The sequence below is a fragment of the Pezoporus wallicus genome, unplaced genomic scaffold, assembly GCF_028554395.1.
Source record: "Pezoporus wallicus isolate ANWC-B61680 ecotype Strahan unplaced genomic scaffold, APGP_CSIRO_Pwel_v1 contig_3710, whole genome shotgun sequence".
In the NCBI taxonomy this organism is placed as follows: Eukaryota; Metazoa; Chordata; class Aves; order Psittaciformes; family Psittacidae; genus Pezoporus; species Pezoporus wallicus.
In genome coordinates, this window is record NW_026640315.1 from 2,165,233 (window position 1) to 2,192,251 (window position 27,019).

The 27,019-nt window shown below is 40.1% G+C and overlaps 1 protein-coding gene across 7 annotated transcripts in view; it reads left to right on the plus strand.

Annotated features, from left to right (window-relative positions):
• ANKFN1 (ankyrin repeat and fibronectin type III domain containing 1) overlaps positions 1–27,019 on the plus strand; it is a 123,702-nt gene that overhangs the window by 79,688 nt on the left and 16,995 nt on the right. For all 7 annotated transcript variants that reach the window (XR_008973393.1, XR_008973394.1, XR_008973390.1 and 4 more), the window contains 8 exons: positions 8,378–8,475; positions 8,902–8,992; positions 12,604–12,711; positions 19,183–19,282; positions 20,434–20,566; positions 21,137–21,253; positions 24,477–24,692; positions 26,787–26,953. Coding sequence is in view for 1 of the 7 variants with exons in the window: in XM_057418533.1 (XP_057274516.1) it covers positions 8,378–8,475; positions 8,902–8,992; positions 12,604–12,711; positions 19,183–19,282; positions 20,434–20,566; positions 21,137–21,253; positions 24,477–24,692; positions 26,787–26,953 (1,030 nt within the window). In the remaining 6 variants the exon portion in view is untranslated. The remainder of the gene's footprint in view (positions 1–8,377; positions 8,476–8,901; positions 8,993–12,603; positions 12,712–19,182; positions 19,283–20,433; positions 20,567–21,136; positions 21,254–24,476; positions 24,693–26,786; positions 26,954–27,019) is intronic.

Sequence of the window (27,019 nt, forward strand, 5' to 3'; positions counted from 1 at the left end):
TGATGTTGCTGAATTCCAGACATTGCTTTACCTTTTATATTCACTTTGACTTACCAAAAATAAGGATTTTTTTTTTTAATTATTGGCATGTGGATAAGCATTACAGCTTCCAGCTCATAGATATTACGTAGAAGAGGTGATTTTCTTGTAGTCAGTGGCAGGACTGGAACTCAAGACCTTCAGCTTCTGTCTTGAAGAAGGTTCCTGATTGAGTTGATCTGATTCATGGGTTTGGGAATGCTTCCTCACTGGAGACTTAAACAAAACCAGAATGTCTTCAAATGGATTGTGGCAAGGTTCCCCTGCATATTGCTTTGTCTGAAGTCACAGACCCGCAGAACTGATAAATGAATGTAAATTTGGAATTAGGGCTTTACATATGTAGTGAGCATAAATTGCACAGTTTTCTGTGCTCATGCATGACCACCCACTTAGTTCATGCATGAGCACCCGATCAATTTATGCATGAGCATTCAATTAGTTCATGCATGAGCACTCAGTCAATTTATGCATGAGCACCCAATTAGTTCATGCATGAACACCCAATCAATTTATGCATGAGCACCCAATTAGTTCATGCATGAACACCCAATCAATTTATGCATGAGCACCCAATTAGTTCATGCATGAACACCCAATCAATTTATGCATGAGAACCCAATGAGTTCAGGCATGAACAGCCATTTAATTTCCTATGAACATCTAGCAGTTCACACAAGCACCCTATTAACTCATGTCTGAGCACCCAGTGAGTTCACACATGAGCACCCACTTAGCTAGCACCTGAGTACTGTGTCCGGTATATACAGCAGGTTTGAGTAGCCAGGGGCCAGTGGTGTAGGAGGAGGTCAGGAGATGCTGGGTGCTGGTCACAACCAGCCTGGCTACCTCTAAATGCAATGAAGAACCCCATCTCTGAGTTCAACCCCATAGTGGACACCAGGGAAACTGGGAGCCAGGGAAAGGTGGTGGAAAGGTGTTCACTTTTTGTTTGGTTATGGTTTCTCTCACTCTGAATAAGTGATTAGATGCTTGCGTTAATTGACAATAAATTAAATGAATAAATGAAGTAAATGAAATTAAATAAATGAAGTAAAAATTCCCAAAATCAAGACTGTTCTGCCTTGAGCACATGGGCTTAGTGCAGGGGACAGGTGAAAGCTCTTTAAGTTACTATAGGGATTAGTTTGTAAATAAATAAAAGCCTTAAATATGATTAATTGGTATCTATGCAGTTAAGTCCCTCTTTAAATGTATATTAGAGCAGGACCAGGGAAGGAGGAGGGGAATCCAATTAAGATGACTTGAATTAACATTAGATATTTACTTTGTTCGTTAGATGCTGTGCAGTGCTCTGGTTTGTCTTGCACATTGTGATAGATGACTTTCCTGTTTGCATTTTCCCAACTGCTCTTTATTAATTAGATTTTAATGTATTCTGGTTTGGGAAGAAGCTGAGCCTAACCCATGCTTCACACAGATGAGTAGTCCTTACGTTCATAAGCTTCCCACCAGATTTGGTTACACAGATTACATGAGTAAAATGTACTCACTTGGAAGGGGAAATATGCAAAATCAGAGCCAAGCCTGTTACACCCTTCTATCATGTGAAGCCTTTGCATATGAATTCCATTTATTCTCCAATCCCTTTTTACAGTTCTAACATGTATTTCCTCCCACTTTTCTCTTCACAGCCAGAGTAGGGTATGTTTGTCATTGCAGGGCTAAGACACAAATCTTGGTTGTTATTATAATCCACTGTAGCTTTTTAACCATGGGCTCACACTGAAAGCAGTATGCACCCACATGGCACATTTTCTTAGCCGTTATAAAACGTTAGCAAGAAATGTCCTTTTCACTTACAGAAAGGAAAGAAGTTCCTTCTTGTACTGGACTAGCTTGACTTTATTACAAGCAGATACAGAATTGTTAGTGCTTGGAAAACACTGATTAAATACTCCAGGAAAAAAACAGTCTTTTTTTTATTTTCTCTTAGTGAGAATTTTATTACAATGCAATAAAAATGGTATCTTATAAATCATTTATATAATGTAGTTGTGCTAGAAGATGAACTAGTGAAACCATGATCAAGCAAAGATGTGTCTTTGGCACCCAGCCTGCTGTCATAAGGCTTCCCATAAAAATCAAGACATAAAACTGAGTATTCTGGCCTGGGTCAAAGGAATGTCCAAAAGCAGGGCCACAAGAAAGGTTATTTAACATCATCGGTTATTATTAGCAGGTGTAAAAGGTAAAGGAGCCCACAGCTCTTTGGGAAGCTTTACCCCAAATCAAGTATTTGGTTATTAAAGCAATTCTCTGAAATAAGTATCATGAAGATTTCTACCCAGAGCAGTTTCAAATGAAGATGTGCTCTCTAGGAACAGTCTAGGAATGCTGCTCTTGGTACTCTTCTTGGTGCTGTTTTGGCTGTTGTTGTAATGAGAAGCCCTTAAGCCCATGTGCAGCTCTCACACTAAAACACAGCAATGCTTTATTTACTTCAGGTGGACACAGTGCTGCTTGTTTGCATCTCCTTTCACTCCTCTTCAGCCTTATTGATGTTTCTCCTGACCCAATACAAAATGCCTTGAATATGTTTACAGAAATAAATGAAATAATAGATAAGATCCAAAATAATGAACATTAGTATTTAGAGCACGTAGGAGCTCAGCTTTTAGTTAAAGTAGTACCTAGAAAGCCTACTCCTAGACCATGACTGCACTGTTTTAACTTCAGTGTTTGCACAGCAATATGCCCAAGTCCCTTAGGCGTTGCAGTAAATCCCAGTTAGAGTCCTTAAACAAACAAACAACTGGAAAGTTCACCTGTTCCCTTTGTAAATGCTGTGACTCATATCGTATTATCCCTGTCTACACTCCTGGAGCAGAATGCAGCCAATTCCAGATGCTCTGTTAGTGTGCATTTGTGGATGGGTTATACCCTTCATGCAAAAAAACAAATCCACAGGAAAAAATACAAACTCCTCAGTGCCAAGCATTTGGTTTTCCCTAACGGAAGCACTATGCTGGGATCTCTGTCAGTACTCCCCGCAGCTGGTATGACTTGAGAATTTCTAAACATGAGGGAGGCATGAACAGAGCCTGAACCCAAATCTGCAAAAATTGGGTTCCTTACTTAACTCAGGCTGGAAAGAGCAGTTCAAGGCAGCTGTTTGCAGTATGTGGTCAATGCTCTTCATCCGAGCTGGTGATGCTGTCTACACCAAGAAACTGATTCCTGCTTTTCACTAGTGTTCAATTCTCTTCTTGTGTTATACGTTCATTTAGGTACTTTCACGCTGATCTTTTCACCCAAATGGCAGCATTCAATATCCTTAAATCAAGCTGCTAAGACATTATGAACATAAACCATTGACATTATTTCCTAAAATCAACAGGCAGAAAAAGATGGTATGAAGTGGTTTCTGGTGTGTCAGTGTTCCCTTTCAGTTCTGCATTTTAAGGGAAGCTATTGAAGAATGCAGTTATTTGTTTGCAAGCCCCTGGAAATGCAAGCAAAGATCACAGTGTCTTTCAGCCTAGCCACGGATATGGGGAGGAAGGGAAGGAGAGAGCATCTTTGTGCTCAAGTCTGGGTTAAGCACTTTAGTGGTATAATGCTTTGCCCAAGGTCACACAGTAAATCAGCAGCAAAAGCAAGAATAAAGCCCAGAGCCCCAGCTCAGCACACCATTCTGTAGACCCCATCCACTTTGCAGCAGAACTTATGTCCTTCAGCCTAATTAAACTCATCCATTCAGTGAGTAATTTAAGTGCAAGCAAAAGTAAATGCCAAGTGACAAATTCTACTGTTGCTGGAGATTTTAACTTGACTGAGGAGAAGGTGCACCCCTGAACGAATCTACAATAGGATCAGGAGCTGTTTTATGCCTTCACTTTGTCTCTTGTCTGTCTGTCAGTCTCTCAGATAAACTGTGTAAGGTGAGCCCGGTATAACAGAGAGATAGGTCGTGGAAAAGAAACAGGTGAAAATAAACTTCTCCTTTTATTTCAAAGTGCATGAATTGAGTATTAAAAAAACCCCAAGAACTTGGCCACAAGTAAGTTACATAACTTAAGCCAGTCTAAAATTATGTGCCAGCAATTTACATGAGTTTTATGTAACTGTTTATACTGCTGTTTATTTAAAAATTACTACTTATCTTGGCGACCGCAGCAACACATCGTGCATTTGCCCGCTCTGGAATACAGGGCACCTTCATTAAAGAACATAGTCACCAATATATTAAACACACAAAAAAAAACCCTGCTCTGACATAACATGAAGTGTCAGATGGAAAGCCGCAACAGCAAAGACATTCAGCGTTCACAACAAAGCAGCCCTTTGGGGCGTTCAGAACAGCACTGGAACATGCTCCATCCTTAATTCATCCAACAGCTTTCAGGTTCATTACAGCACAGTTGGTACAATCTACAAGACCAGCTCTTGTTCCTGGGCTCTTATAAAGGGCCCTCTTCATTTTTCTATGCTTGAGTATTTTTATATTCAACTTTTGCAGTGCTGAGGTTACCTCACCTTTTGTTCTATCTTAAAGTCCCAAGTACTTCAGTTTCCCAAATGGCTGATACTTTTTGTTTGCTACCAGAGCAGTCTCTCCCAGAAATAAGGCAAAGGTTCAGCAAAATCTTCACGATGGGTGCTCCTGAATCGCCATCATTTTTTGATCCAGATTAATCACAAGTGTAAGACCATGGTTGTGTAGCATCATTCTGGTACCAGGAAGAGCTATGTGTGTCCCACATAGCCAGAAAGTGTGAGCAACACTGATTTAATAGTCGGAGGATTTTGTCCCTTGTTTTGGGACCTGCTGAGTGAACAAAATGCTCTACCTCTCTTTGCCTTCATTTTCCCATCTGCAAAATGGGTATTCACATCCTTCTAAAAGGTTTAAAAGCCAATCAATGAGTATGGTATAATATTATGTATTATTTTTAGCCAACCATTACAGCAGAAAGCTGAAATCTGGCAATCTATTACAGCAGATATAAACTTCAGTTATAAATTCCTGACGTTGATTTGCATTTCTTTAGAACTATATCATAGAATTTTCTTCTCACTTGTGTCAGTAAAATCATGGGAGAAAAATTGTTAAAATCAAAAGTAAGCAAAAAATTCCAAAATTTGTTATGAGTTTAAGACAGATCTCATGAGTCAGAGATTGACATTCTGTCAAAAAACAGCAATGCTTCAGTGTATCCTGTTAATATGTTTTCAGTAGTTCATTGGAACAAGGGCAAAAAGAAGGCACTATTCCAAGACAGCTGTTTGAAAAATATTTATTTTTCAGTTATGGAGGTTTTTATTGAAACTGGGGGGCAAGAGTTTTCCAAATGTGAGGGTTTAAAATGCATCTATTTGAAAACTGAACTTTGAGTAACTTTGTAGAAACCATCTTGTTTTGGTAAACCTCCCTTAAAAGGGGGATTCTCAATTTTAACGATAACCATAACCTGATCCACCAGCTAAGACCATATTCCTGTTTTCAGTTTGATGGGTCTCAGCCACCACAGCGTAAGGCATCACTTGGCTCTGTAAGGAGAAGCACAGCTGAACCTCAGCCTAGCAGCCAGCAAGGACTCACTGGTGAAGGGGCTTAGAGGGTTACCCAAACCCTGCAGTACCTCCTGAAAGGACTAGGTCCTTTCCCTAGCAAGTAGTTGTCCTTCAAGGGACTGGGAGATTACTGTGTCACCCCACAAGTGGATGAGGGTGTTTGTCCTGCACATGAGGCTTCACTGGTGTGACCTGGGACAACAGTTTGCTCTAGAAGATAAGGACAAAGCTGTGATTTATTCTTTTAAACCCCACTTCCTCAGCTGAGAGCTTTAAAGGCAGTGTCAGCCTTTTCTCCCCTTGGTAACTCAGCTTCTTTCTCTGAACTCAGTAGTCCTTGACTATTTCTGAGAACAAACTGCCATGCTGTTACTAGTCTTAATACCAGTACCATGATGGTCCAGCTGTACACATGCTGGCAAATGTGTAGGATTGCAATCCTGTTTAGATTAAGGTAGTGAATTTCTCTCCAGGCAGAGAACTCTAAATATTAGGAGCTCCTTTCCAAATGCCAGAATACAAGTGGATGGCTTGAGGAGACCCACATCAAGAATAGGGCTGCAATGTTTATTTGTGTAAGCTACCCAAACATAAATATACCATCTGAATTTCCAGTTTATGTTTGGGCAGCCTTCAGTCCATGGAACAGCTAAAACTTTGGGAAGCTCAAAAGCCACTTAAAGCTGCTTATTTCACCCTTGGTTTTTGTTTTGTGCTGCCTAAAGTGCAACCTTAGCCCCGCATGCTGTGCAGCACACTCAGTCATGCTGGAGGCTTCAGGGAAGACGGGATTTGCTGCCAACGCCTGTCCTGAGTGACATGATCTTGCTTTACATGAACCTTTCTTTGAAAGGAAGAATGGTATCTGAAGTGACTGCAAGCCTGTTGATAACGTGTTCAGCAGTTCAAACAGGGTTTCTCCAGCTTATCCCTCTGGAAAACTGACATGTCTAAGTTTGCAGCATGTATACAATGTCCTCAATGATTTAATACAGTGGAGTTATGAACCCTGAAAATCGTGGTTTACAATGGAAAATTTGACAGGCCATCAGGTTCAAAGGTACTTAAAAGTATTCCTATAATTAAGTTGTCACCAAAAGCCTACAATACAGTACCATAACATTCTCTACGTATTCAGACTAATGTACAGAAATAGCTTCCACTAAAGGTGGCAGGAATTAGGTACTTAAAACCTTTGGAAAAGTAGGAAACTACCCCCTGTAAAAGTTCAAAGACAATAGACAAAACCAATATCCTTTTCATTGCAGCAAGCAGAAAAATGTTGCAGAACATGCTGTGCATTCACAAACTGCAATCACAGAAAAGGAGCAATTAGGAGAGAAAGGAAAAATGAGTTGTGCTATTGATACTTGGCTGCTTTAGAAAAATGTGTTGGCAGTTAAATGTATATACTGAGCGCAAAATTCTGTGAAGCCTTTTTCTTTTAACGTGAAAATACCAGTGTGACGCAGCCAAAAGATGAAAATTCCACATGCTGAAATTAAAATACCTTTATCCTCTGATCCAGGCGAAATTATTGACTTTTATACTAACAAATATGCAAAACCAGAAAGGTATCTAGAAACTATTTTGTGAATCTTAAAGGGAAAGCTTTGGGTTGAATTCTCTTCCTTGATGTAAATCCAGAAAACTGATGGAATTTTCCCATGTCCACAGTAGAATAAGAGATTATTTTCACTATGGTTTTGAGAGGTTTTCCTGACTTTGAGTGTGAGGGTGCAAGTTACTAAATCCCAGAGTTATGTCTCCAGGATTAACCCTAACCCTAATCATGGTACCTGTCATTAATAACGTATAATTGAAGAAAAAGAGGCTGTCCCTATACCTGCAGCCATCAGTTCCCCACTTGCATAGATTCCCTTCTTAAAATCCCCTAGTAGGTTTCTGAGGCCTATTTCAGACTATTTTATATCCACATTCATTTTTGCAAGTATTGGGAAGAGTCCTGGCAGCAGGACTACTCCTACATGAGCCGTCTGTACAAGTTGATGGGAGCACTCTGGTGAAGGTACCCATTGTAATTTAGGCTTCCCGATATGTTAGGAGGGACGTGTCAGCCCAATGCCACTTAATTCCCTTTAAAAGTGGATACAACCTAATAGATCCTTGTGGAGCTCTGTAATTTCGGTGACCACAGCAGCATTAGGCTTGGACAAGAGAGCCAGAACCCACTGAAACCAATGAAGAGACTCCAGTGAGTGTCGGATCCAGTCCAAGGAGGATATTTCTATACAAATTAGCCAGGGTTAGGTGATGAAAGCTTTGCGGACCTGTGGAGAGCAAAGGACTCTCTGCCCATTCCTACCTCTGCAGACCCAATTGCAAAACAGCCCTTTTTGTCAGTTTGGATGTATAAACTGCCAAATGGCATTAGCAGGTCCAAATCCTTTACCTACTCTTTTCCACTACTCTCCTTTCTTTAAAAGGAAATTGTTTAAATGAGGGCAAATGTTGCCCGAATGTAGTTTGTATTGCAGTGTATGAGGTTAGAGTAGATGATCTCCAGAGGTCCCTTCCAACCCTAACAATTCTGTAATTATGTGCATTTTTAAGCAATCTTTCCTGAAAAGCTTTTGAGCAGTATTTTGCTTTTCTCTCTCATACACAGAGATATAGTTTAATTATTGTCTGAAGTTTTGTTAGTTATTGTTAAACATGGCTTTTAGTACCCACATGGAATGGGCAACTGCTTGGAGAGAAGTTAACCTGTGAGTGATTCGAGTACTTTGATATCTTCTCTGGTATTTGATTTTATTTTCTCCTGCTATTTGTTCCCTAGTGGAATGGAGCTGTTCAGAAGACTTTTCTCCTTTGGCTGGTGAAATAATTATGGATAATCTTCAGTCTTTGAGGTGCACCATCACAGGTCTCAGAACGGTATGTGCCAAGGGACTCATTCAGGCCTCAATGTCCCCTGCTGCCCCAGGGATACAAAGGCACTGATTATTTGCTTCCACGCCTGTTGGCAATAACTGTAGAGTGCCTTTCTTCTAGCAACAAGTTCCAGTCATTAAACATCATATGTCTGGCATCCGTAATCTGAAAGTCACAAAGGAATAGACAGACAGCATGAACTGGTTTATGTCATCTTAGGGGAGATCAGAAAAGGCTGCAGTGAAAGATGCTGTTTTCTAGATCACAGGATAATCTTAGTGCAGATCAAAGGCTCATGGAAGATCTAGACCTAACTCTGATGACCAGCAGCTAAAATAACAGTTCTTTCTCATCTGCTTTTTCCAGGAACACATATGATGATGGCAATCATTTTCATTTTTGTTATTTTTGTATGGTTCTTTTTGGCAGGGCCAGAGGTATTATGTCCATGTTTCAGCATACAACATGAGAGGATGGGGACCTCCACGCAAATCTACTCCTGAATATGCTTCTCCTTCAAGTAGGTTGAGTTTGTCTGCCCTCCTAGTTTGATTAGTGATGTTGATTTGTAAAAATGCTCTGTCTTCAAATAACAGAAAAAGACAAATATTCCAGAGTGGATGATTTAAATGCTGCCTAGGAGTGAAATAAATAAATAAATAAAACTCAACTCCTCCCACTCCTGAGAAATAACCACAATAATCATCTCTGTATATTTACATGTCTTTTCTGCTAGTCTTCTCCAGTCCTTTGACAGAATACTGTCATCTAGTCACTAATGCTTAAGAAAAAATGAGAAATATTTTAACCTTCATTTCTCTTAATAGAGTTCTGCTATATGGAACCTCATTTCTCAGTCCATGAATGGATCAAAAGGTGAACCAGAACTCGTAGAAGCAAAACACAAGTATCATATGTAATTTTGTATTCTGCTTTGTAGCATTGTAGATCCCATTCACTGGACCATTCCTATAGCATCCTGTGTATAATACGCCCTAGTGTGGACACACATGTTGATAGAATCTAGCCTGTATACACTGAAATGGTCTAGACATGTCCAAAAGCCTTTCTCTCTTTTCAAACCCGTGACAGGTTTTCTCAGACTCCATTAGGACTGTGATTTTTCATTTGTAATTTTTAATCTATTATAATGACATTGTATTGTTGGTTGCTTTTCCAGACTTGTGTTCACTGCCAAACTGGCTCAGCATATGACAGCTTCCCTTGTATTGATAATGCAGTAAAGTGGGACTTCTCATTTTATTGCATTAGCACTTATTTTTATTAGGCTAACATAACAATTTAATAACCTTGCATGCTAATGTGAAGAAATAAAGCAAGCTGTACCTATTCATAATGGCAAAGGCTGGATAAATGAGGCTCTTGCAGTACCATTGAAGCATCTTGCTTCAATTTTGCTCTTGTTTATCACAGAATAAAACCAGAACAAGACTAAAGAAATATTTTGTTTGGGAACAAAAATGTGCTACAATCTTGGGACAAAATTCTGCTCTTGGCTACATGGATAACTCACTACTTCAGAGTTGGTTTGAATAACAGTGACATGCAATTACCTTGATTATAGGCAGGTATATCTGTACAGGATTGGGCCCCCCAGCCCAAACATTTACAGCAGCTGAGAAGCAGAATTCTGCAGTAGCTGGTAGTTATTCAGCTAAACATCCCCAAAGCACTGGGCACCCCTGGCAAAGCAGGTGGCATTTAAGGCTGTATCTTTGTATGAGACACACTTTTGATTGAACATGACTCATTGTCTTCCCTGTCTATTTCTTGTCCACTGTTATTAACCTGAAATCTGACCATACATGCCAGTTCCAAAGCCTTGGGATGCAGGGGAAGTTCTCCTGCAGATTTCAGTGGATTAACACAAAACTGTACAGAGAATTGAGCTCATTTCCCATGTTTTGTGTCTCAGGGACTCTGAAGTGCCTGGGATAATCACTCTGGGGGTGTTTCTCTGAAAGGTAACAAGTCTTTTGGACTTCCCTGTAGGAAAGCAGGAGCATCATTTGATATATATGTGATTTTTATGAGTTTATGGCAAAGAGAAATGTTTATTCATGGTTACATATGTATGTTTTCTTTGTTGATGAACACAGAAGCATTAGGCAGACTTAGCTCACTGCATATAGATAGTTGGCAAGAAAAGGGTATTTTCATTACGTATCCTTAGCAGCTTAAGCTTCACAGCAAGAGAGACCCTCACAGCTTAAATGTAAATGCTTTCATTAAGTAATAATATCAGAATTGTAGCTTGAAAGGCAAGATGCTGTTTACCACTGCAGTTACTGGGGGCAGAGCTGCTTTACCCACGACTGCCTTCACCACTGGTTTTGAAAACTAGCAGACTTGTGCTTGGCAAGCAGGCAGCAACTTGAAATTACACCAGTGTTGCATAACAAAATATGGCCTTAAGCTAAAAATTAAATGTGAATACATTAATACTCTACAAAGCTGTCTGTAACGGCAGCCAGAAGAATATGCAAGGGAAATTAAAGCCTCAGGGCTTAATCCTGATCTATTCCAATCCCAGAGCATCAAAGTGACATCCTTGTAGATTCATCTGTGTAGCATGACAGTCAATGCTTGCCACTGTCCTCCCATCTCTTCCACATTCACAGTAGCCTGGAAAGTGGTGGCCAGTGTTGTGCAGCTGGTCTGTGAAATCACAGCAGGCACTAACATTTCTAGGCTTATTCACTAGCATATGAGTGGTGGGCAGTGAGGGATGCTGGTCTGACTTCTATGTCATGTTTAAAGGTGTCAGCAGTCTGGGGTATCAGAAACGTTGGAAACCTCTGGAACAGAGGAATCATGAGGTTGTTCAAAACTCTACCAGCCTGATGACACCAAAGCACTTTGGGGTTGGCTGCTCACAGGGGATCTAAGAACTGGTATCCCCACACAGAGCTATAAATGCAGTCAGCCCTTGATCTCTGCGATAGCATACAACATGCAGGAGAGCCTCTCTGCAGCTATTAAAACTGCCCACAGGCTATCAGGATAGCAAATGTCTTCTCTTTCCACCCTTTCATGGGGCTTACTCTAGCTGCTCTATTAAATGGCAGCAAATACATATTTATATCCCTGGCATAGTGAGTCTATTGGAAGGAATGCTTGACTCCAAACTTGCACTAGAAACTAGATCTGTATATTTAGTGAGTGAGCAAACTGTTGGTGGCTGTGAATACACACACAGCCTCTATGCCAGCAAGATGGAAACATGTCTCCCTTGCAGACAGATCTCTTAATACCTTGATCCACCATTACTTTGGGTCAGGAAACCAGTGCAATGCTTTCTTCTTATAATAAGGAAAGTATGAAAATAAGCGAGTCTGGAATTACAAAGCTCCTCTCTAATACACACAGCTTCATCCTCCTATTTGTGAGGAGGTTGTTTGCTTTTTAAAATGAAGATTGTGATTGTAGCAAGCAGCACATGAGTGAAAACAAAGCCTTTTGTAGGTTGGAGGTATGTGGGACAGAAATCGCAGCTTCTTGCCTCACGAGTGCAGTGCTGAGCAGAGCGTGTGCTCCAGGGCAGGAATCGCCAGCGTTTGTTCAAGCATCTGCTGAGAGCAGGTTTTCAGAAGTGATTTCACTCAGAGCATGTTTCTCTGGCTGCAGAACTAGCTCTGGATGTAGGAAGATGCTCTTTCTCTGCTCTGCAATCAGTTTCCTATATAACTGTAGAAGAGTCATTCAGCCTCCTGGGGTGTCTCAAGCGGAAGAGCAGCAGTGTGATCTTAGTGAGGTACCAAGAGTGTCGGTGCGGTATGGGCTGAGAGCAGCTCTGGCCCTGCAGCAACAGAGGCCACTTATGTACTGAAGAGAAATAGCCATTGTCTAGTCAGTCACTAGAGGAGCTTCTAGGGGCTGATTGTGAGCTCTTTGTTAATAATCATTATGATTAATTACCCAACTGGCACAAGGCAAAGGAAGTTGATCGTCCAAGTAACAACAGCAAACTTACAAACAACTGCCACTTTTTCCTGCATGCCCAGATGTAAAAATCCTCTAAAGCCAGGAAGTATCAGAGGCACGAAAATGTTTTAAAACCTTCTCCTGCACCTTTGTGCTTAATTTCTGTTTATTTCCTTTGTTCAACAGACTGGAAAGACTGCAGTGGAAGAGAACCTCGGCACAGGGGACACACTGAGGCCCTGGAACGCCTCCTTCAGCAGGTTCGAGCAGCTCATCAGCATTATAATTGCAGAGGTAAGGATGAATATCTATGTGGTAGGGCACCAGCTGAAGCCTTTGCGGCGCCTGTAATTTTAGCAGTTTTCTAACTAGGTCATACCTTCTCATTCATCAGGAAAAGAAAGATATTAATATTGGCCCATCTGGAATCACTTTAGTGCACTATCTTGCTCTTAACCCTTGAAATTAGTTGGACGAAAACATCCGAAAGCTACAAATGCACGCAAGCACAGGCACAGCCTTTCTCCCTCTGTACTCTACACACCTCTTGGTTTGGGGTTTTTCCTACACATTAGTTTCACACCACATTTCACCACAGTGTTTCAAGGATCTCCCTCATTTTTTCATATAAAGAAATACTTTTGAGACTTAACAACTGTTTTGGATCAAAAGCGGGGACTTGGCTGCCTCCAAATGGAAGACACTAAATACTCCAACGGATGTGATGCCAATGAAAAATACTTGCACAATGCAGTGGGAAGATAAGATTGCTACGTTTTCAAATAGAATGGATCAAAACTAGGAGAGAGTTCGAATCTCAGCCAGCTTTTTGCTCTTCATTCATGAGAAACAGACTGTGCCTTTAACAGCTCACGAGCCAAGACAACAGCTTGGCATTCTTTTTAAAGCATATATAAAAACTCCTCTTCTATATGGGTTGTTGAAAAGTACTATTTATTTTCTTAGAATAAACTTCTAACTGGAATAATGCTTCATTGCAAAGGAACTTATTTGAAACTGAAAAGCTGAACTACCATGAAGTTTTCATTTTTCTTCCCACACTATGACTGTTATGTCAAGCTGCACCAAGTGATTTAAAACTATAGAAATACTTAGGGCTAAAATCATCTGGCTGAAACAGAAAGATGCAGGTTTTGTTCTTTACGTGCAAATATGTCACTATCACGACGATCCACGGTCTGCAACAACCCACTGTAACCATAGCAACTTAAAGTATTCAGCTGTGTTGCTTGGAAAGGGAAAGGAGGTACTGCAAGAAAATGTTGTTTCTCTAATTAAAATTCATACAAGCATTATCACTTGCAGGTGGCCTTGCTACTGAAAATACAGATGATGTATTCCATCTCTTACATAGTTCTTCATGCATTAAAGGAGTCTTTTTTCCCATGGTACAGTTTTCCCTTTCTGAAGTTTGTGCACATCTCAGGTCTTTCAGGTCACCTTCCTCGTAAACAGGGAAAAAGTGATGGAATATCAGAAAATAGTATAAATTGGTTTACTGACATAGCAGAACAGCAGCAGTTACATACAACATGCAGAAAAGCCTTTCTTTTGAGAATCTGACACCAGTGCCTGGTTCTTATAAAATCCCACTGCTCCAGAAATCAACCCCAGTCTCAAAGCAAAGCACAGACAACTCTGTTGTTGATTTCCTAACTCCCTTTCCTTAAATAATAAATAACAACAATATAGAAAATCTGTTTTGCTCAGAACGTTTTCTTGCATGTCTGAAGGAGGATGTGGGAGCTTACATGTGGCAGTGCTACACTGGGGAGTCAGCCTGAGCAACGCCCTTGCCTCCAACCAAGTAAAATCTCATAATTGCTTGTAATGCTAGCATTACACAGTAGTATATTTTGGATAAATCAGGATTGTAATATAATAGAAGAGCCTTTGGAACTTGCCTTAAATATATGACTGATGCCAATCCCCTGTATTTCAGTAATTTGGTAAAGAATCAAGACAAAGAGTGTGCAGAAAATTAAGAATTATGACACCACTTTGACTCTGAAATTTGATTCTGGTGAATCTCAGTGAAATCTGAGGACTTTAATCAAGGATCTCAGATAAGCTACTGTATATGTCTGACAGACCCAAATAATGGCTTTCACTCCATATAATAGAGAGGCCTGAGATGCATTCTTCATTAACGTGAATTAGCATGATTCAGCTGACAGGGATAGCAGTCAGCATGGATATGCTGTGATACACAAGCTGAGAACCTGCCCAGGCATTTATCCCTTCCTTACCATTCTTCTCTTTACCTCTCTCTTCTTTGACTAGACATTAATATTCTAACCTCTGATTTCTTCAGTTGTTTTAGAGATGTAAATAGCTGGACATTGTTTGTAGGGTATCCCTAAATCTGCTTACAGCCACTGATTTGCTGTGGCTTATAAATAAGAGCAGAATCAGCTCTGCATGAATAAAAGCCAGGTGAAGATGGAGATAGGACTCAAACCTGGTGTCCTGGCACCTTGGTTTTTCACTAAGTGATTACTCTGCAAGGTACCACGCTTATGGTGTTCAGGCTGGTTGAAGGAGCGTGGAGGGTGAATGCAAGGGATTGTGATAAAAAATGAGGGTAAAAGATCTGAAATTACTTGGATAAGACAGGCAAAAGCCTTAGAACACAGAGGAGCTGGAGAAGCCAGGCTGTGCGCTAGAGCTCCAGTGTGACCTGGGAGGGGTGAATTGCCCAGATTCCAGGCAGATCCCTTGCCCAAGTCTGCTCATTCGGGCTTCACACTGCAGCCTGCCTTTTGCCCTCTGCTTTGCATTGCAGCGGCTAGAGAAAACAAGCTTACAAAAATGCCAGGAAGAATACATTGGAATGTACAGTGAGTTTAAGAGCTTTTGGAATTAGATCAGCTGTTGCTTTTGAACCTGCTCTGTGATATGATGAAATCTCCTAGGGAATTACTTAGGAAGCTTTGCTTTCATATGTTTAATCTTCTGGAAAACCCTGATGATTACAAACAACAGTCATCCATTTGTCTTCATAATACCATGCTACAGACTATGATAACTGAGTTACTACAATTGTATGTCCTGGCAACACTTCAAATGTATTTTTTAAGTATTATTTTCTTGTCATCATTCTTCCTAAACAATTCTGAGTGGATTAAGCAATTGTGTGATGCTTCATTAAGAAAGGAACCCAACTCTTCAGTAAAATGCTTACCAGATATTTTCCTTCTGAAATTTGGTTGAAATGTATTTTACTAGACAAGTCAGAGCTGAAATAAAAATATTCTAATCATAATTTGGTCCACAAGCAGGGCACATAGGTTTATTGCATTTAACAAAGAGAAGGCTCTTTGATTGCACCAGGCATTTAAAGAGTTTAGATTACAATTATTTGTGAGAAAAGATAAAATCAGGCTTGAGAACCAAGCCATAGACTGGGAAGTTCAGGTAGGGAATTAGAAAAGGTACAATTTCAGCTCTTGTGCTTGGCTTTGTAATCCAAAATATACCTCTCAATGGTATGACTGTCATGCTAAGAGCTGCTCATAACATACAGAATTGTCTTGTGAAAGACATCTCACCTTGAGGTGAGGTAAAACAGAATCTGTCATGGTCTCGAGCTATTTAGGTGTCTGGCCACTACTTATGCCTTTAACTTCTGTGTGGAATTATGTCTCCATGCGTATTATCCCAGCGTCAGTTGTCTGCACTGCTAAAAATGTGCAGTGTTAAACTGAGTTTGAATTCATCTGGAAGTTTCCAGCTATTGGATGTATTTTCATAAGGTTACACCATTAGTGAAAACTCTAAACCCCATTTTATGCCCTCCACCAGGGTTTCAGTGGGATCTAGCTCATTTTGTGCTAATTTACTTCCTCATTCAAGGTCACCCTAAATGATATTTAGCTGTTCCACATGCCCTCTGATTTGTGGGGCTGAGATCTCAGATGATTTTGCACTGAGGTAATTCCATTTCCATACACTTCACATCTGCCCCACTTGAGGAGAGGCACCCGCTTGTCTAGTGATAGGACAAAGAATTCCAGATGATCTTCCTCCTCAGAGAAATGGCACGGCATAACAGACATTCCTCTAGAGCAGAGATCCCAGATGCATGCTGGCAGCCTGAGCAGGCAATGTCGTTCTTACTCTTCCACAGCCAACTTATGTTCTTTTAAGTATCTTCTGTATTGAAGTGCACTGCAAAGAAGCATTTCTATTTTCTACCTGAAAGAGAAAACCTGCTAATGCTGTAGTTAACTGCCTGTTTTACTCCAGCTTTGAATGCTTCTGATCTAAATCTAATCACTGGAAATTCTCCGATCTCAGCCACTATCTATTCGCTCCTGAGCATCTATTAAAAGAGCTCACAGCTCTATTGCTGTATCATTTATTAATGTTGTTACTGGTGCCTTTCTATAAAGGTTACTCTATGTTATTTATTACTTAATTAAATAACAGACAGAGTTCTATTTCCTGTAGATCCAAATTATCTTCTAATCTCAGCTCCATGGTTTTTGGCTTCTAGACAGACTATACTGTAAAACAAGCAAATAGCAATGTAGGAGTTTACAGTCTCCATCTAGTTTTACACTATTTCTTTTGCTGTTGGCTTCTGCAAAGCTGTGGACTGAACCCAAACCACTGAACAGCCCAATAACATATACTTCACTTGTAATGTGCCCTCTTATTTTAATGCTGCACTCTCTGGGTGCTTTATATAGAATTATGTTGCTTTGCCTTCAGCTATTTCCTCCTCCATTCCCTCCATAGAGATGGAGGCAATAGAGAAGAAAATAAAAACTGCATAATGAGAATGAAATTTATATTCCTAAATTGGTCTTAACCTTGGAAGAAGGAAGCAGCAAGACAGGAGGTCTCATGTACCATTTGGTTTCCATTACTGTGATATACCGAAAAAAGGTCACAGTAAAATAGAAATTATCTCAGGAGATATGGATAGAAAAACAAATGGAATTTTTTTAAAGGAAAAGAAAGCAAAGATCAGTTGCATCAAAGGAGCAGTCATGGCTTTGGATGAGTCTGTTAAACCTAAACTGAACAGCACAGTGGAGAATATGCCACGGAGAACAAGTTTGCACTGGAAACACAATGGATTTGATGATCTAATAAGTCTCATACATCGTGCATGAGTTCACCCCCAATAGAACCTTGTTCTCTTTGTACGTACTGTTCAGAAAAGTGGTAATTATTGCTAACAATGTGTCTTCTTTCCGTGGTTTTCAATGTGAAAATTACAGTGCGAATTTATGCATCATTTAAAATATGTTGAGCACTTCCACAGATGGGGTTTTGACAATAGCACATTTAGATGTTCTTTAAATGTTCAAACTTAGAACTCACTCGGGAGACACAGACAGACACCTCCTATTCTGCACTGAAGATAAGTGGGAAATATGTTACTCTGAAAGCACCTAAGCAGACTGATCAGCAGCTTTCAGCAAATGGTTCTTCATGGGATGTATTTTTTCCCCACTGGAGAAGGGTGTCCCTCAACACGTTTCCCACTTCAGGCTCGATGGGTACCCGTGCTTCATCCAAACCAAGTCAGATCCTGGGAAACGGTTTCATTTTTCTTTTTGTCTTTCTTTTCAGATTACAGTAAATATCTGAAGAATTAATTCCTATTTTAAATCAAATGTTTCCTCTGGTTCTCTTACAACAGCATTAGACAGGAGGGACATTGCAAAAGACAATGCAAAAGAATCCCAAACAGTTTTAAGCACCCATTCCTTTTAAATGCCATAAGTGGACAACAACTGACAATACATTTTGCAGTACACAATCCTGCATGTTCCTGACTGCCATCTATTGGCATCCCCTCCAAAATCTGAGCACAGGTACACAGGTGGACACGGCTGCTCCACAGAGCTTGGGAGTTCCAGTTCCCACTGGGAGATTTTTCCTTGGCTTACAAGGAAACCCAGGCCATGCGTGAGAGAACAAAAGACTTTAAGTTAAATTCATCAAAGTGAAAAATAACACCATGTATAAAAAATTAACCACATTTTCTACAATATTAGGCAAAAGATTTGACTTTATAAAATTCTTATGTTAAGAGAGCTGGTCCAGAGGTCCTTGCAGGCACATAGCAGGTCTCAGCTTTACAAGAATTGGGCAAATGAGTTAAACACCTCTTCCTTGGATCCCAGATGACTAGGGAGCAAATGTAACCATAAAAGCTCTGGAACAATACATGTGAGTGGAAGCTGTTGTGATGGGGGGAAATACCAAGCAACAGCACATGCACTTAATGTGATACAGAGGAAGATGAGGGTCTATCTAGTTGTTTCCTTAAAGCTCTCACTCAGGTCACTTTGATGATGTGCTATTACTGACTGCCACTCATTCAGTTCTTAGAAGCTTAAGTTATGTATGGACAGAAACTAAGGAATTACAACACCCTAAAATGCTGACTGATGGTTCGAATATCTTCCTGGGTTTTTGAGACCACTTGCAGAACTCATATCCATTCTGAACATTAACAGCATGCAGTTCTGGTTCAAGCTGTATTTTTGCCAAGACCAAGTTTGCTGCAAGTAAGAAACTTACTTATTGTTACGTATCACTGACATACTGAAAATATAAGCAAAAGGTTGTATTTGAGCATGTTTCTAAATGTTGTCTTTTGAAGGGAATACAGTGGGCCCTGACTGAAATTTAGTGTTGTGGTTCAACAGACAAGGGCTCTTTATGAGACACTAACTGGAACTAAAGTGCTGGGTTTGTTTTGCTTTTTATTTTCCATTTTAGAAAGCTCTAAACTACAGAATGCTGGTCGCAAGCAATCTGTTTCCAGAAGCTTGAAGCACCTTTTCCATTCATCAAACAAGTTTGTGAAGACTCTGAAACGGTTTGTCATTTATTTTATCTCCCAAACATATCAAGTTTTAGCTAGCAGTTGCTGCTCTTACAGCGAAAAGCACCTTAGAAATGTATGTGAATATTCCACTGGCAATGAAACAGCAATTGATCAGAATGAAACTGATAAGCACATGTAAGACTGGTGTAGCTCATAGGAAAATATGCTCCAGGTTCTACTGAAATCAACAGAATCTTTTTATTATTACTGTTGGAAATGGATTTGAATTGTACCAGAGTGAAATATTCTGCTCAAACACAAGTGCAGTTTCTGAGGTATTTTGGAAGCACTGCTGCTGCTGCTGCTGCTGCTGCTGAGTAATGAAACTATGGTATTTATTTCATTTATAATACAAAATGCAGAGCTCAGGTAACATGTTTTAATAGTCCACTGGCAACAAGCAACACATCTAGAATCCTCCAACATCTTTAGCTAGGTTTGCAACCCAGTGTGACCCAAACAACCCTCAGCCGTGATGATTTGGTTTAGCACACGGAAGCTGCTTATGCTGGATTATTTCTTTTTTCATTGCCAGGAGTGTGCTTTTTCTTCTTTGTATTTTGATAAGAGTTTGATTCTTTCAGAAGAGCTCTCCAGAGCCTTTAAATTCCCTAAGGCAGCTACTTAACGTATGTAACTAATTGCAAGGGTAAATATTGAAAGGAATGATCTCTATAAACAGTTTTGAGATATGCTGGCCAAATTACACTCAATTACACTAATGTAAATCCATAATAACCCACCTGATTTCAATTGAGTTACTTTAGATTTACTGTGAAGCAAAGGAGGGCAGAACTAAGCCCATTAATGATAAAAAGTTTAAGTAAAATTTCTGATTTGTAAGGGGCATAAAGCCTCTATTGTGTACTGTTTATGCTGGCAAAATCCTTACTGAAGCTGATGTCAGTGGCTTGCACAGATTCATAATTTCTTAGATTCCTGTAGTCTCACATCACCTAATGTGATAAGCTTCCCAAATGGGTTTCAGAATTCACTTGCTGAAGTTGCATACGGACGTTAAGACCAGATGATTGTATTTGTCTTCTCGGAACTTAACATCTATGATACTTTGACTGAAATTTGGCATGGATGTGAATAAACATGAAAGGTGTTTGATAATAATTGTTTCCTTCTTTCTTCAGGGGACTCTACTTAGCTGTTATATTTTTTTACAAGGACAATTTATTAGTAACCAATGAAGATCAAATCCCAATTGTGGAAATTGATGACTCCCACAGTAGCTCAGTTATGCAGGATTTCCTGTGGTTCACAAAGGTAAGAGGAGCCTAATTTCATGTATTGCTTCTACCAATTTGTTGCTGGTAATGCACAGGCGTTAGCTCATCATTCTAATATATGAAATGATGTCATTAAAAAGATAACAAACCATTTATATGGGTTAAATTCTGACTGGGTCACTGGCAGTGGCACAATTAACTCTTATATGTAGGAGCCTACACAAGTGATGGCTACTTAGGTACATAAAGGGTTTACGGACATTTAGAGGAAAAGCCTAAAGAAATAACTAGAAAATTTAAAGTTGGTATTACATTTATGCCATCATTCAAAATATCTTTACACTATTTCGCATAGGGCAAAACCCAGTAAATCAGTTTTACACATTAGGCCAAAAAGTAACTGAAATAGGCGCATGATGGTTGCAGAACAACTTCTGTGTCTGATTCACTCTGTTTCATGTTTATCTAGGCAAGTCACTGCCTCCCGCCGACACTCAAAATGAGCAATAGCTACTGGTTTTTCCAAGTCCAAAATGCTTTTAGTTTCATTTCTGCTTTTGTAAAATGCTGAGAACAAAACCTCATTGAACTGGGTATATTTTTGCAGTTGTCTTGCATGTGGGATGATATCAGATGGCTAAGGCAGAATATGTCTATATCCGTGTCCTCATCAACAGCGCTTCAAGCCAGGCAAAAGATGCTTTCAGCAGCAGCACAGCTACAGGTTGGTTGCTTCGCATATTTCTTGATTCACCCATGCCTTACAAACTGCTCAAGTATAGCTTCTGGGGCAGAACATCACTGTTTGACCAACAGGATGGCTATGCTTTTGTGGATTGTCAGCAGGGAAGTTAAATTCAGTCTTTCATTGAGTTCCTAACTGAGCTGCAGACTTATTTAAGGTGAAATATACCTTTGTGCAGAGAACCAGCAGAGACCTGTTTAACCCTTAAAAACAGAGATTAGAGAGATTCAGTGGTGCACAGGTCCTGTGCTGACCCCTCAGCACAGTGGTAAGGGCAGAAACACTGTGTGCACTATTCATATCACATTGTCAAGGCACAGCACTGACCATCAGGATGGTTCTGTTCCAATCTGTGCTACAAACTGAGCGGTACTGAACAGGTCACTTAATCCTTCTGTGTCTCAGTCCACTATTCCATATGCAAATAATAATGGCACTCTCTCCAGCAGAACATTTCGACATGTATTATAAGGCTTTTGAAGAATGGGTTTCATGATAAGCTGAAATCTCGTGAGATTTTTACTTTTGTGAGAAGATTCATTTTCAAAAAGATGTGTGCATAAATCTCATAGGAAAAGTATATCCAGGGCCTGCTTTCTCCTACCTTTTGTTTGAATGAAGTCACCAAAGCTTCCCAGAAAAATCTATGGTACAGTCATGGAACTAATGAAGACCTTGATATTGCTTGACTCATGTATTAGCCACACAACCATCCCTCTTGTTATTGCCAGCCAATGCAATAAGCTGGTTTTACAGCACTATGAAACCCAGATACTTTGTGACCATTATTAAGAATATCCATGTGGGGTTTGTTTTACATCTTTTGGCAAAGCCTGCTGTACAGGAGAGTAGCCTTCATGGGCAACCACCTGTCTGGACTGATTTCCCCAAAGTATCCCGAAATATCTGGAATGCCAGTCTGCTGTACCTTTATTGGAGGACCACCTGTGTTAAGCAGCAGCTGCTTGTCAGTCCTTTGAGCTGTCACTAGAGAAAGTTTTAACTATATCTGCTGAATGTTCCCTCTGGTGTGGTTAGCTCAGCTTAGGTAGCACAAGCTCTTTTGGTTAGCTCAGTTTCATTCCCCCTGTGCTGATTGCCTTTAACTGAGCATTGCTAGGATGCACTTGGAGATAACCAAGGTTTCTAGTACATTGTGTTATTATTTGCTACCAGAGATGTTAAGAGCAGCACTCGAAGCACAGAGATACAGCAAATGTGTCCATGTGGTATATTGCTCTGTTGACTCTCTGGCAAATTTATCGTCCTTAACGTTTGTTCTGTTAGCTTTGTCCCCTGATGAGCACAGGGATTGTCACCGGCCTGCCAGCCTCTAACGGTGTGTGGCCTAGTGGGATCCACCAATGGAAAGATCTCAATAAAGTTTATATGGTTGAATACATTTTATTGAGGCAGTTAATAGACTGGCTCTGCAGGAATTCAGGACAGAATGGAAAAGATCAGTGACAACACAGCTGCTAAGGGACCAGATCAGCAGATTCAGAGACAACAGGGACAGTAATTTTGCCTGTTGTTACTACTAGACAACTAAAGCAAACAAAACACAAGTGGTGGGGTGCCAGGCTGAGCAGAGTATATGAATTTTCAGTATATGAATTAGTCACATATTCTTATTAGTAAGTGCTTCCATTCTCTGTGCTGCAACACCATTCAGAATATACAGTCAGTGACAGTAAAGAACTGTTTGTTTTCACCTAGGCACATTCGTATGTTGCAGTGATTCATCTGACAACTGGATGGCTAACATCTACCTGCATGGTCTGTCCCACCTGCAGGCACATGGATTGAAACAAAATGTATATTCAAGACACCCAGTGTTAATCAGTTACTGGGGCTATCCTCAAAAGGCAGAACAGTTAAAAAGAAGAGGGGAGGTGCCATACAGACATCAACAGTATGCCCTGGAGAGGGATGCATAAAGCTAAAATAACTAAGTTACGTATGCCACGTAAAGGGCAGTCACTGTGCTGGCTACCTAGAGTTTATAAGCAATTTAATAATACAGTTTATAAGTAAATATTGCCTGCTAAGTACAGATAAATAATTTCAGGATAATCTACCCATTTACAATGTCATTAAGTTAATGTACAGCACTTCCCTAAACATACAATGTGCTACATTGTGAATTCAAGTTCTCATTTTAAACTACCCCCCTACCTACCCAGCTTACTGTAGATCTCTTGAAAAGTCACAAAGTAACGAGCATATTTTAAATGTCAGGCATTTTTCTTTAAGACATCTGGGAATCTCTTCAGTGGCTGGTCAGTGGATTGAGTGTGTTTGCACCTATGAGCAGATGCCTTACTGTGTGAGGAAAGGGATTTTGACCAAAATATGTATTTTATGTGGAGCCTTTTAAAATTACTTTTCTTTAATCCTCACATATTTTCCTGGAGAGCTTTGCCCTGGGAGTTTGTTAGTTTCTGCTGGTTTTGTCTAGCACATTCTTGGTATCTGAAGTAAAAGGGCCCACGTCTCTTCAAATTCTTCTGTGTTCCTTCAGAAACACACTCCACAGTTTAGCTCCAAATTATTTACATTCAACATGGATATGAGGGCCTCTCACTTCTGTTGCTGAAAATAATCTGAATAATTTTAAAACAGAGACCAGAGAATGGAGATTACAATTAGAAAACCCTTGGAAGTGTCCATTATGAATGAATCAGGGATAGACAAAGAATTTCATATCATCGCTGACACTTGGTTATGGGGAGGTGAAGATAAGCACCTAGCTCTTCAGTAAGTTCAAATCAGAAGGGCCTCATTGATACCAAAGGAGTCTCCACTAGACCAGCACTGAGTGCTTTTGGAAAGTGCACCCTTGATCTTTAGAAGACAGGATAAAAATAGGAAGTTCTGTCTAAGTAAGTGAATTACTTTGCAGTGTTTCCTTTTACAAAGGCGCTGGGTCATAATGGTCTTTCTGTTCTCCATTAAATGTTAGACTAAACACGGCTGAATCAAATGCGTCGGAGGATCCACAAGCACAACCTAGGGAAAAACCGTTCCTTTTGCCACTAAATGATATGATGTAGGGCAAGTGTTTGAGAAAGATTGTGTGTCTCGTTGTTACTGAAGTCACCAGGACTGATGTCAGTGAGCACAAAGTTACGTTTCAACATACACCACTCTCCTGCTATGTGACAAACAACTTTTGGTTTATGATGTGCTTGTTTTCTAGAATTTGCTGGGAACTCACAACCTAGGCAGAGTTTTTTACGAGCCAATCAAGGATCGACATGGCAATATGCTGATAGTGACTATAAGAGAAGTGGAGAGTCTTTATTCATTTTTCAATGGCAAATGGATGCAGGTATCCAAACTACAAAGCCAGAGGAAATCCCTCTCAACTCCAGAGGAGCCAACAGCATTAGACATCTTGCTTATAACAATCCAGGTAGTGCTTTGCTTCTCTTACTGTATGTTATTTGCTTTTGTAAAGCCTGCGCCAGAGCCCTGACTTTTGGAAGAGTCTTGTAGAATTTTAGGCCTTAATCCAGTGCCCAATAAAATTAATGGCAAGGCTCCCATTGAAAGCAAAGACTTATATTACTTCCAGTGGGTCTGGGATCAAATCCTTAACATGTAAAATATCCATGAGATTCTAAAGAAATTACTTCAAAGTCCTAACACAGAATAGTAGTTTCTATCAGTTTCGGGAAACCATGCTACAGAATTCACAGCAAGGGATATAAAAACCTTTAAAATTCTCTGGGATGGTTTTAAGCACCTATACAGACACTTAAAATTTCTACACTCCATAAGATTTTTCCATCCAACCTTGGACACTAAACCTGGGTTTAAAACCTTACTGTTCTACTTAATAAACTTGTTCTGTGGGGTTCAGAGTTCCTTGGAGCCTGGTATAGCTGCTAAAGAATTCTTTACTGACCATAGCCCTCCTTTAATTTCTGTGTAACATGCTCCTACACTTCACAATTAGGAAAATAAAAGGTAAGGATTGATGCTAGAAGTCACTTTGCATAGTTAGTTTAGTTAACATCATTGAGAGCCATGAGCTTTCAGCCCTTCAAGAATCAGGGTTATTGGCAAACTCGTTAAACAGTAATGTTAAATACTAATACATGTTTTCTGTAGGGAATAACAACCTATGTCTCCCAAAGTGTCAGTAGCCAACTCTAAAACTCAGTTGCATGGTTACCCAAAATATTACAAGACAAATCACTTAGTCCCTACTTTAGCACCCTTGACTAGACGATGACTACTGTGGTTAGGTTTGAAATAGAGGCACTTTCTTGGGCAGAGACTGTGCTTTTTGCACCGGAAGCTGAGAGGCAATCAAAATACACATTACCAGCTTTTAGGAACATTAAAACATTTCCAAAAGACAATAAAACTTACCTGAGCAATGTTAGATTTAATGTATTAAACTGTGTTAAAGGTGTAGAAAAATGTCAATCTGGGCAGAAGTTTTATATTAGGAAACCCAAAATACAGGCCTGGTCACATTTCCACAGAGATCCTAGTGGAAAAAATGTTCCCCTGGTGGTTTACACATTCCTATCTAATGCCCACCCTTTCTTCTATTACTTGTTTAATCATCGAATGGGTATTTTGTTCATGAAGTGCTTGTGAAAATGAGGGTCTAATTGCATTGGTCAGAGCCAAGTACAGCACTGGCAGATAATTTGATGGTTCCAAGAGTAAAGGCATAAGGCCAGGTGTCTTAATCCTCACCCGCTGCAGAAGCACACATTTCTCAGGATGGCAGCAGACATCACTTTCAGGGTAGTTTTGGGAGACTGCTATACATAGCCTTAAAAGCATGTCCTGGCTTCAGCAAATCCTCCATCATTATTAATTCTTTCTAAGCTCTGTTTGTTGGTAAAGACATTTGTGCAGAAAACACAGCCGTTAATTAAAATTAGCAAACCACCAATGGCGGTGCTCAGTGAGATCTCCCTGTTGACAGCAGGTGACACAGAACAGGAAGGCTGGGACTCAAGGGATTTCTTTGGTGCCAGTACGGGCTTATACAGCTCCCTCTCTCCCACCTTCCCCAGGGGACAGCTTTGTCCCAGTGCTGCTCTACTCCATCTGTGCAGCTACGTGCCAAATGTGAACCAGGGAACGGCTCTGGCTGCTCCTTTTCTGAATTGTTTTTCAGCAGAATCAATTCCCTGAAGCAGCTCACTGCAGAAATGACCAGGCAGGAGTGCAGAGGTGGGTGCTCTATTTAAGCTAGTTTAAATACTACTGTTGTGGAAGATTGAAACCTCAGGTTTTAGACCCAATTCCTACATGACATTGAGAGCTTAGAGAACTTGTGTATGACTTTAAGTTGTCCAAGTGCATCCAAACTACCAGAGATTATTTATATGCTTAAGCACATGCTTAAGTGCTGTGTGAATTGGGAACACTTGAAACAAAAAGATGGCTGTAAAAACATTTGTTGCTTTTTATCCCAAAGACTTCCCCTTATGTGGAAAAAAGATGAGATTTTTATGTAGGACTGTTTCTCTTCAAACAGGACATACTCACCTATCACAAACGAAGTCAGCAGCGCCTCCCTCCCGGCTTGTACCTGGGTTACCTTAAACTCTGCAGTTCTGTGGATCAAATCAAAGTGCTCGTGTTGCAGAAGTTGCCTAATGTCCTGTGTCATGTTAAAATCCGAGACAACAGCAATGTCTCCAGGTAAGTGAATACATACATACTTACACAGACATATACATATACAGAACATTTGTTTCAAGTTTAAAA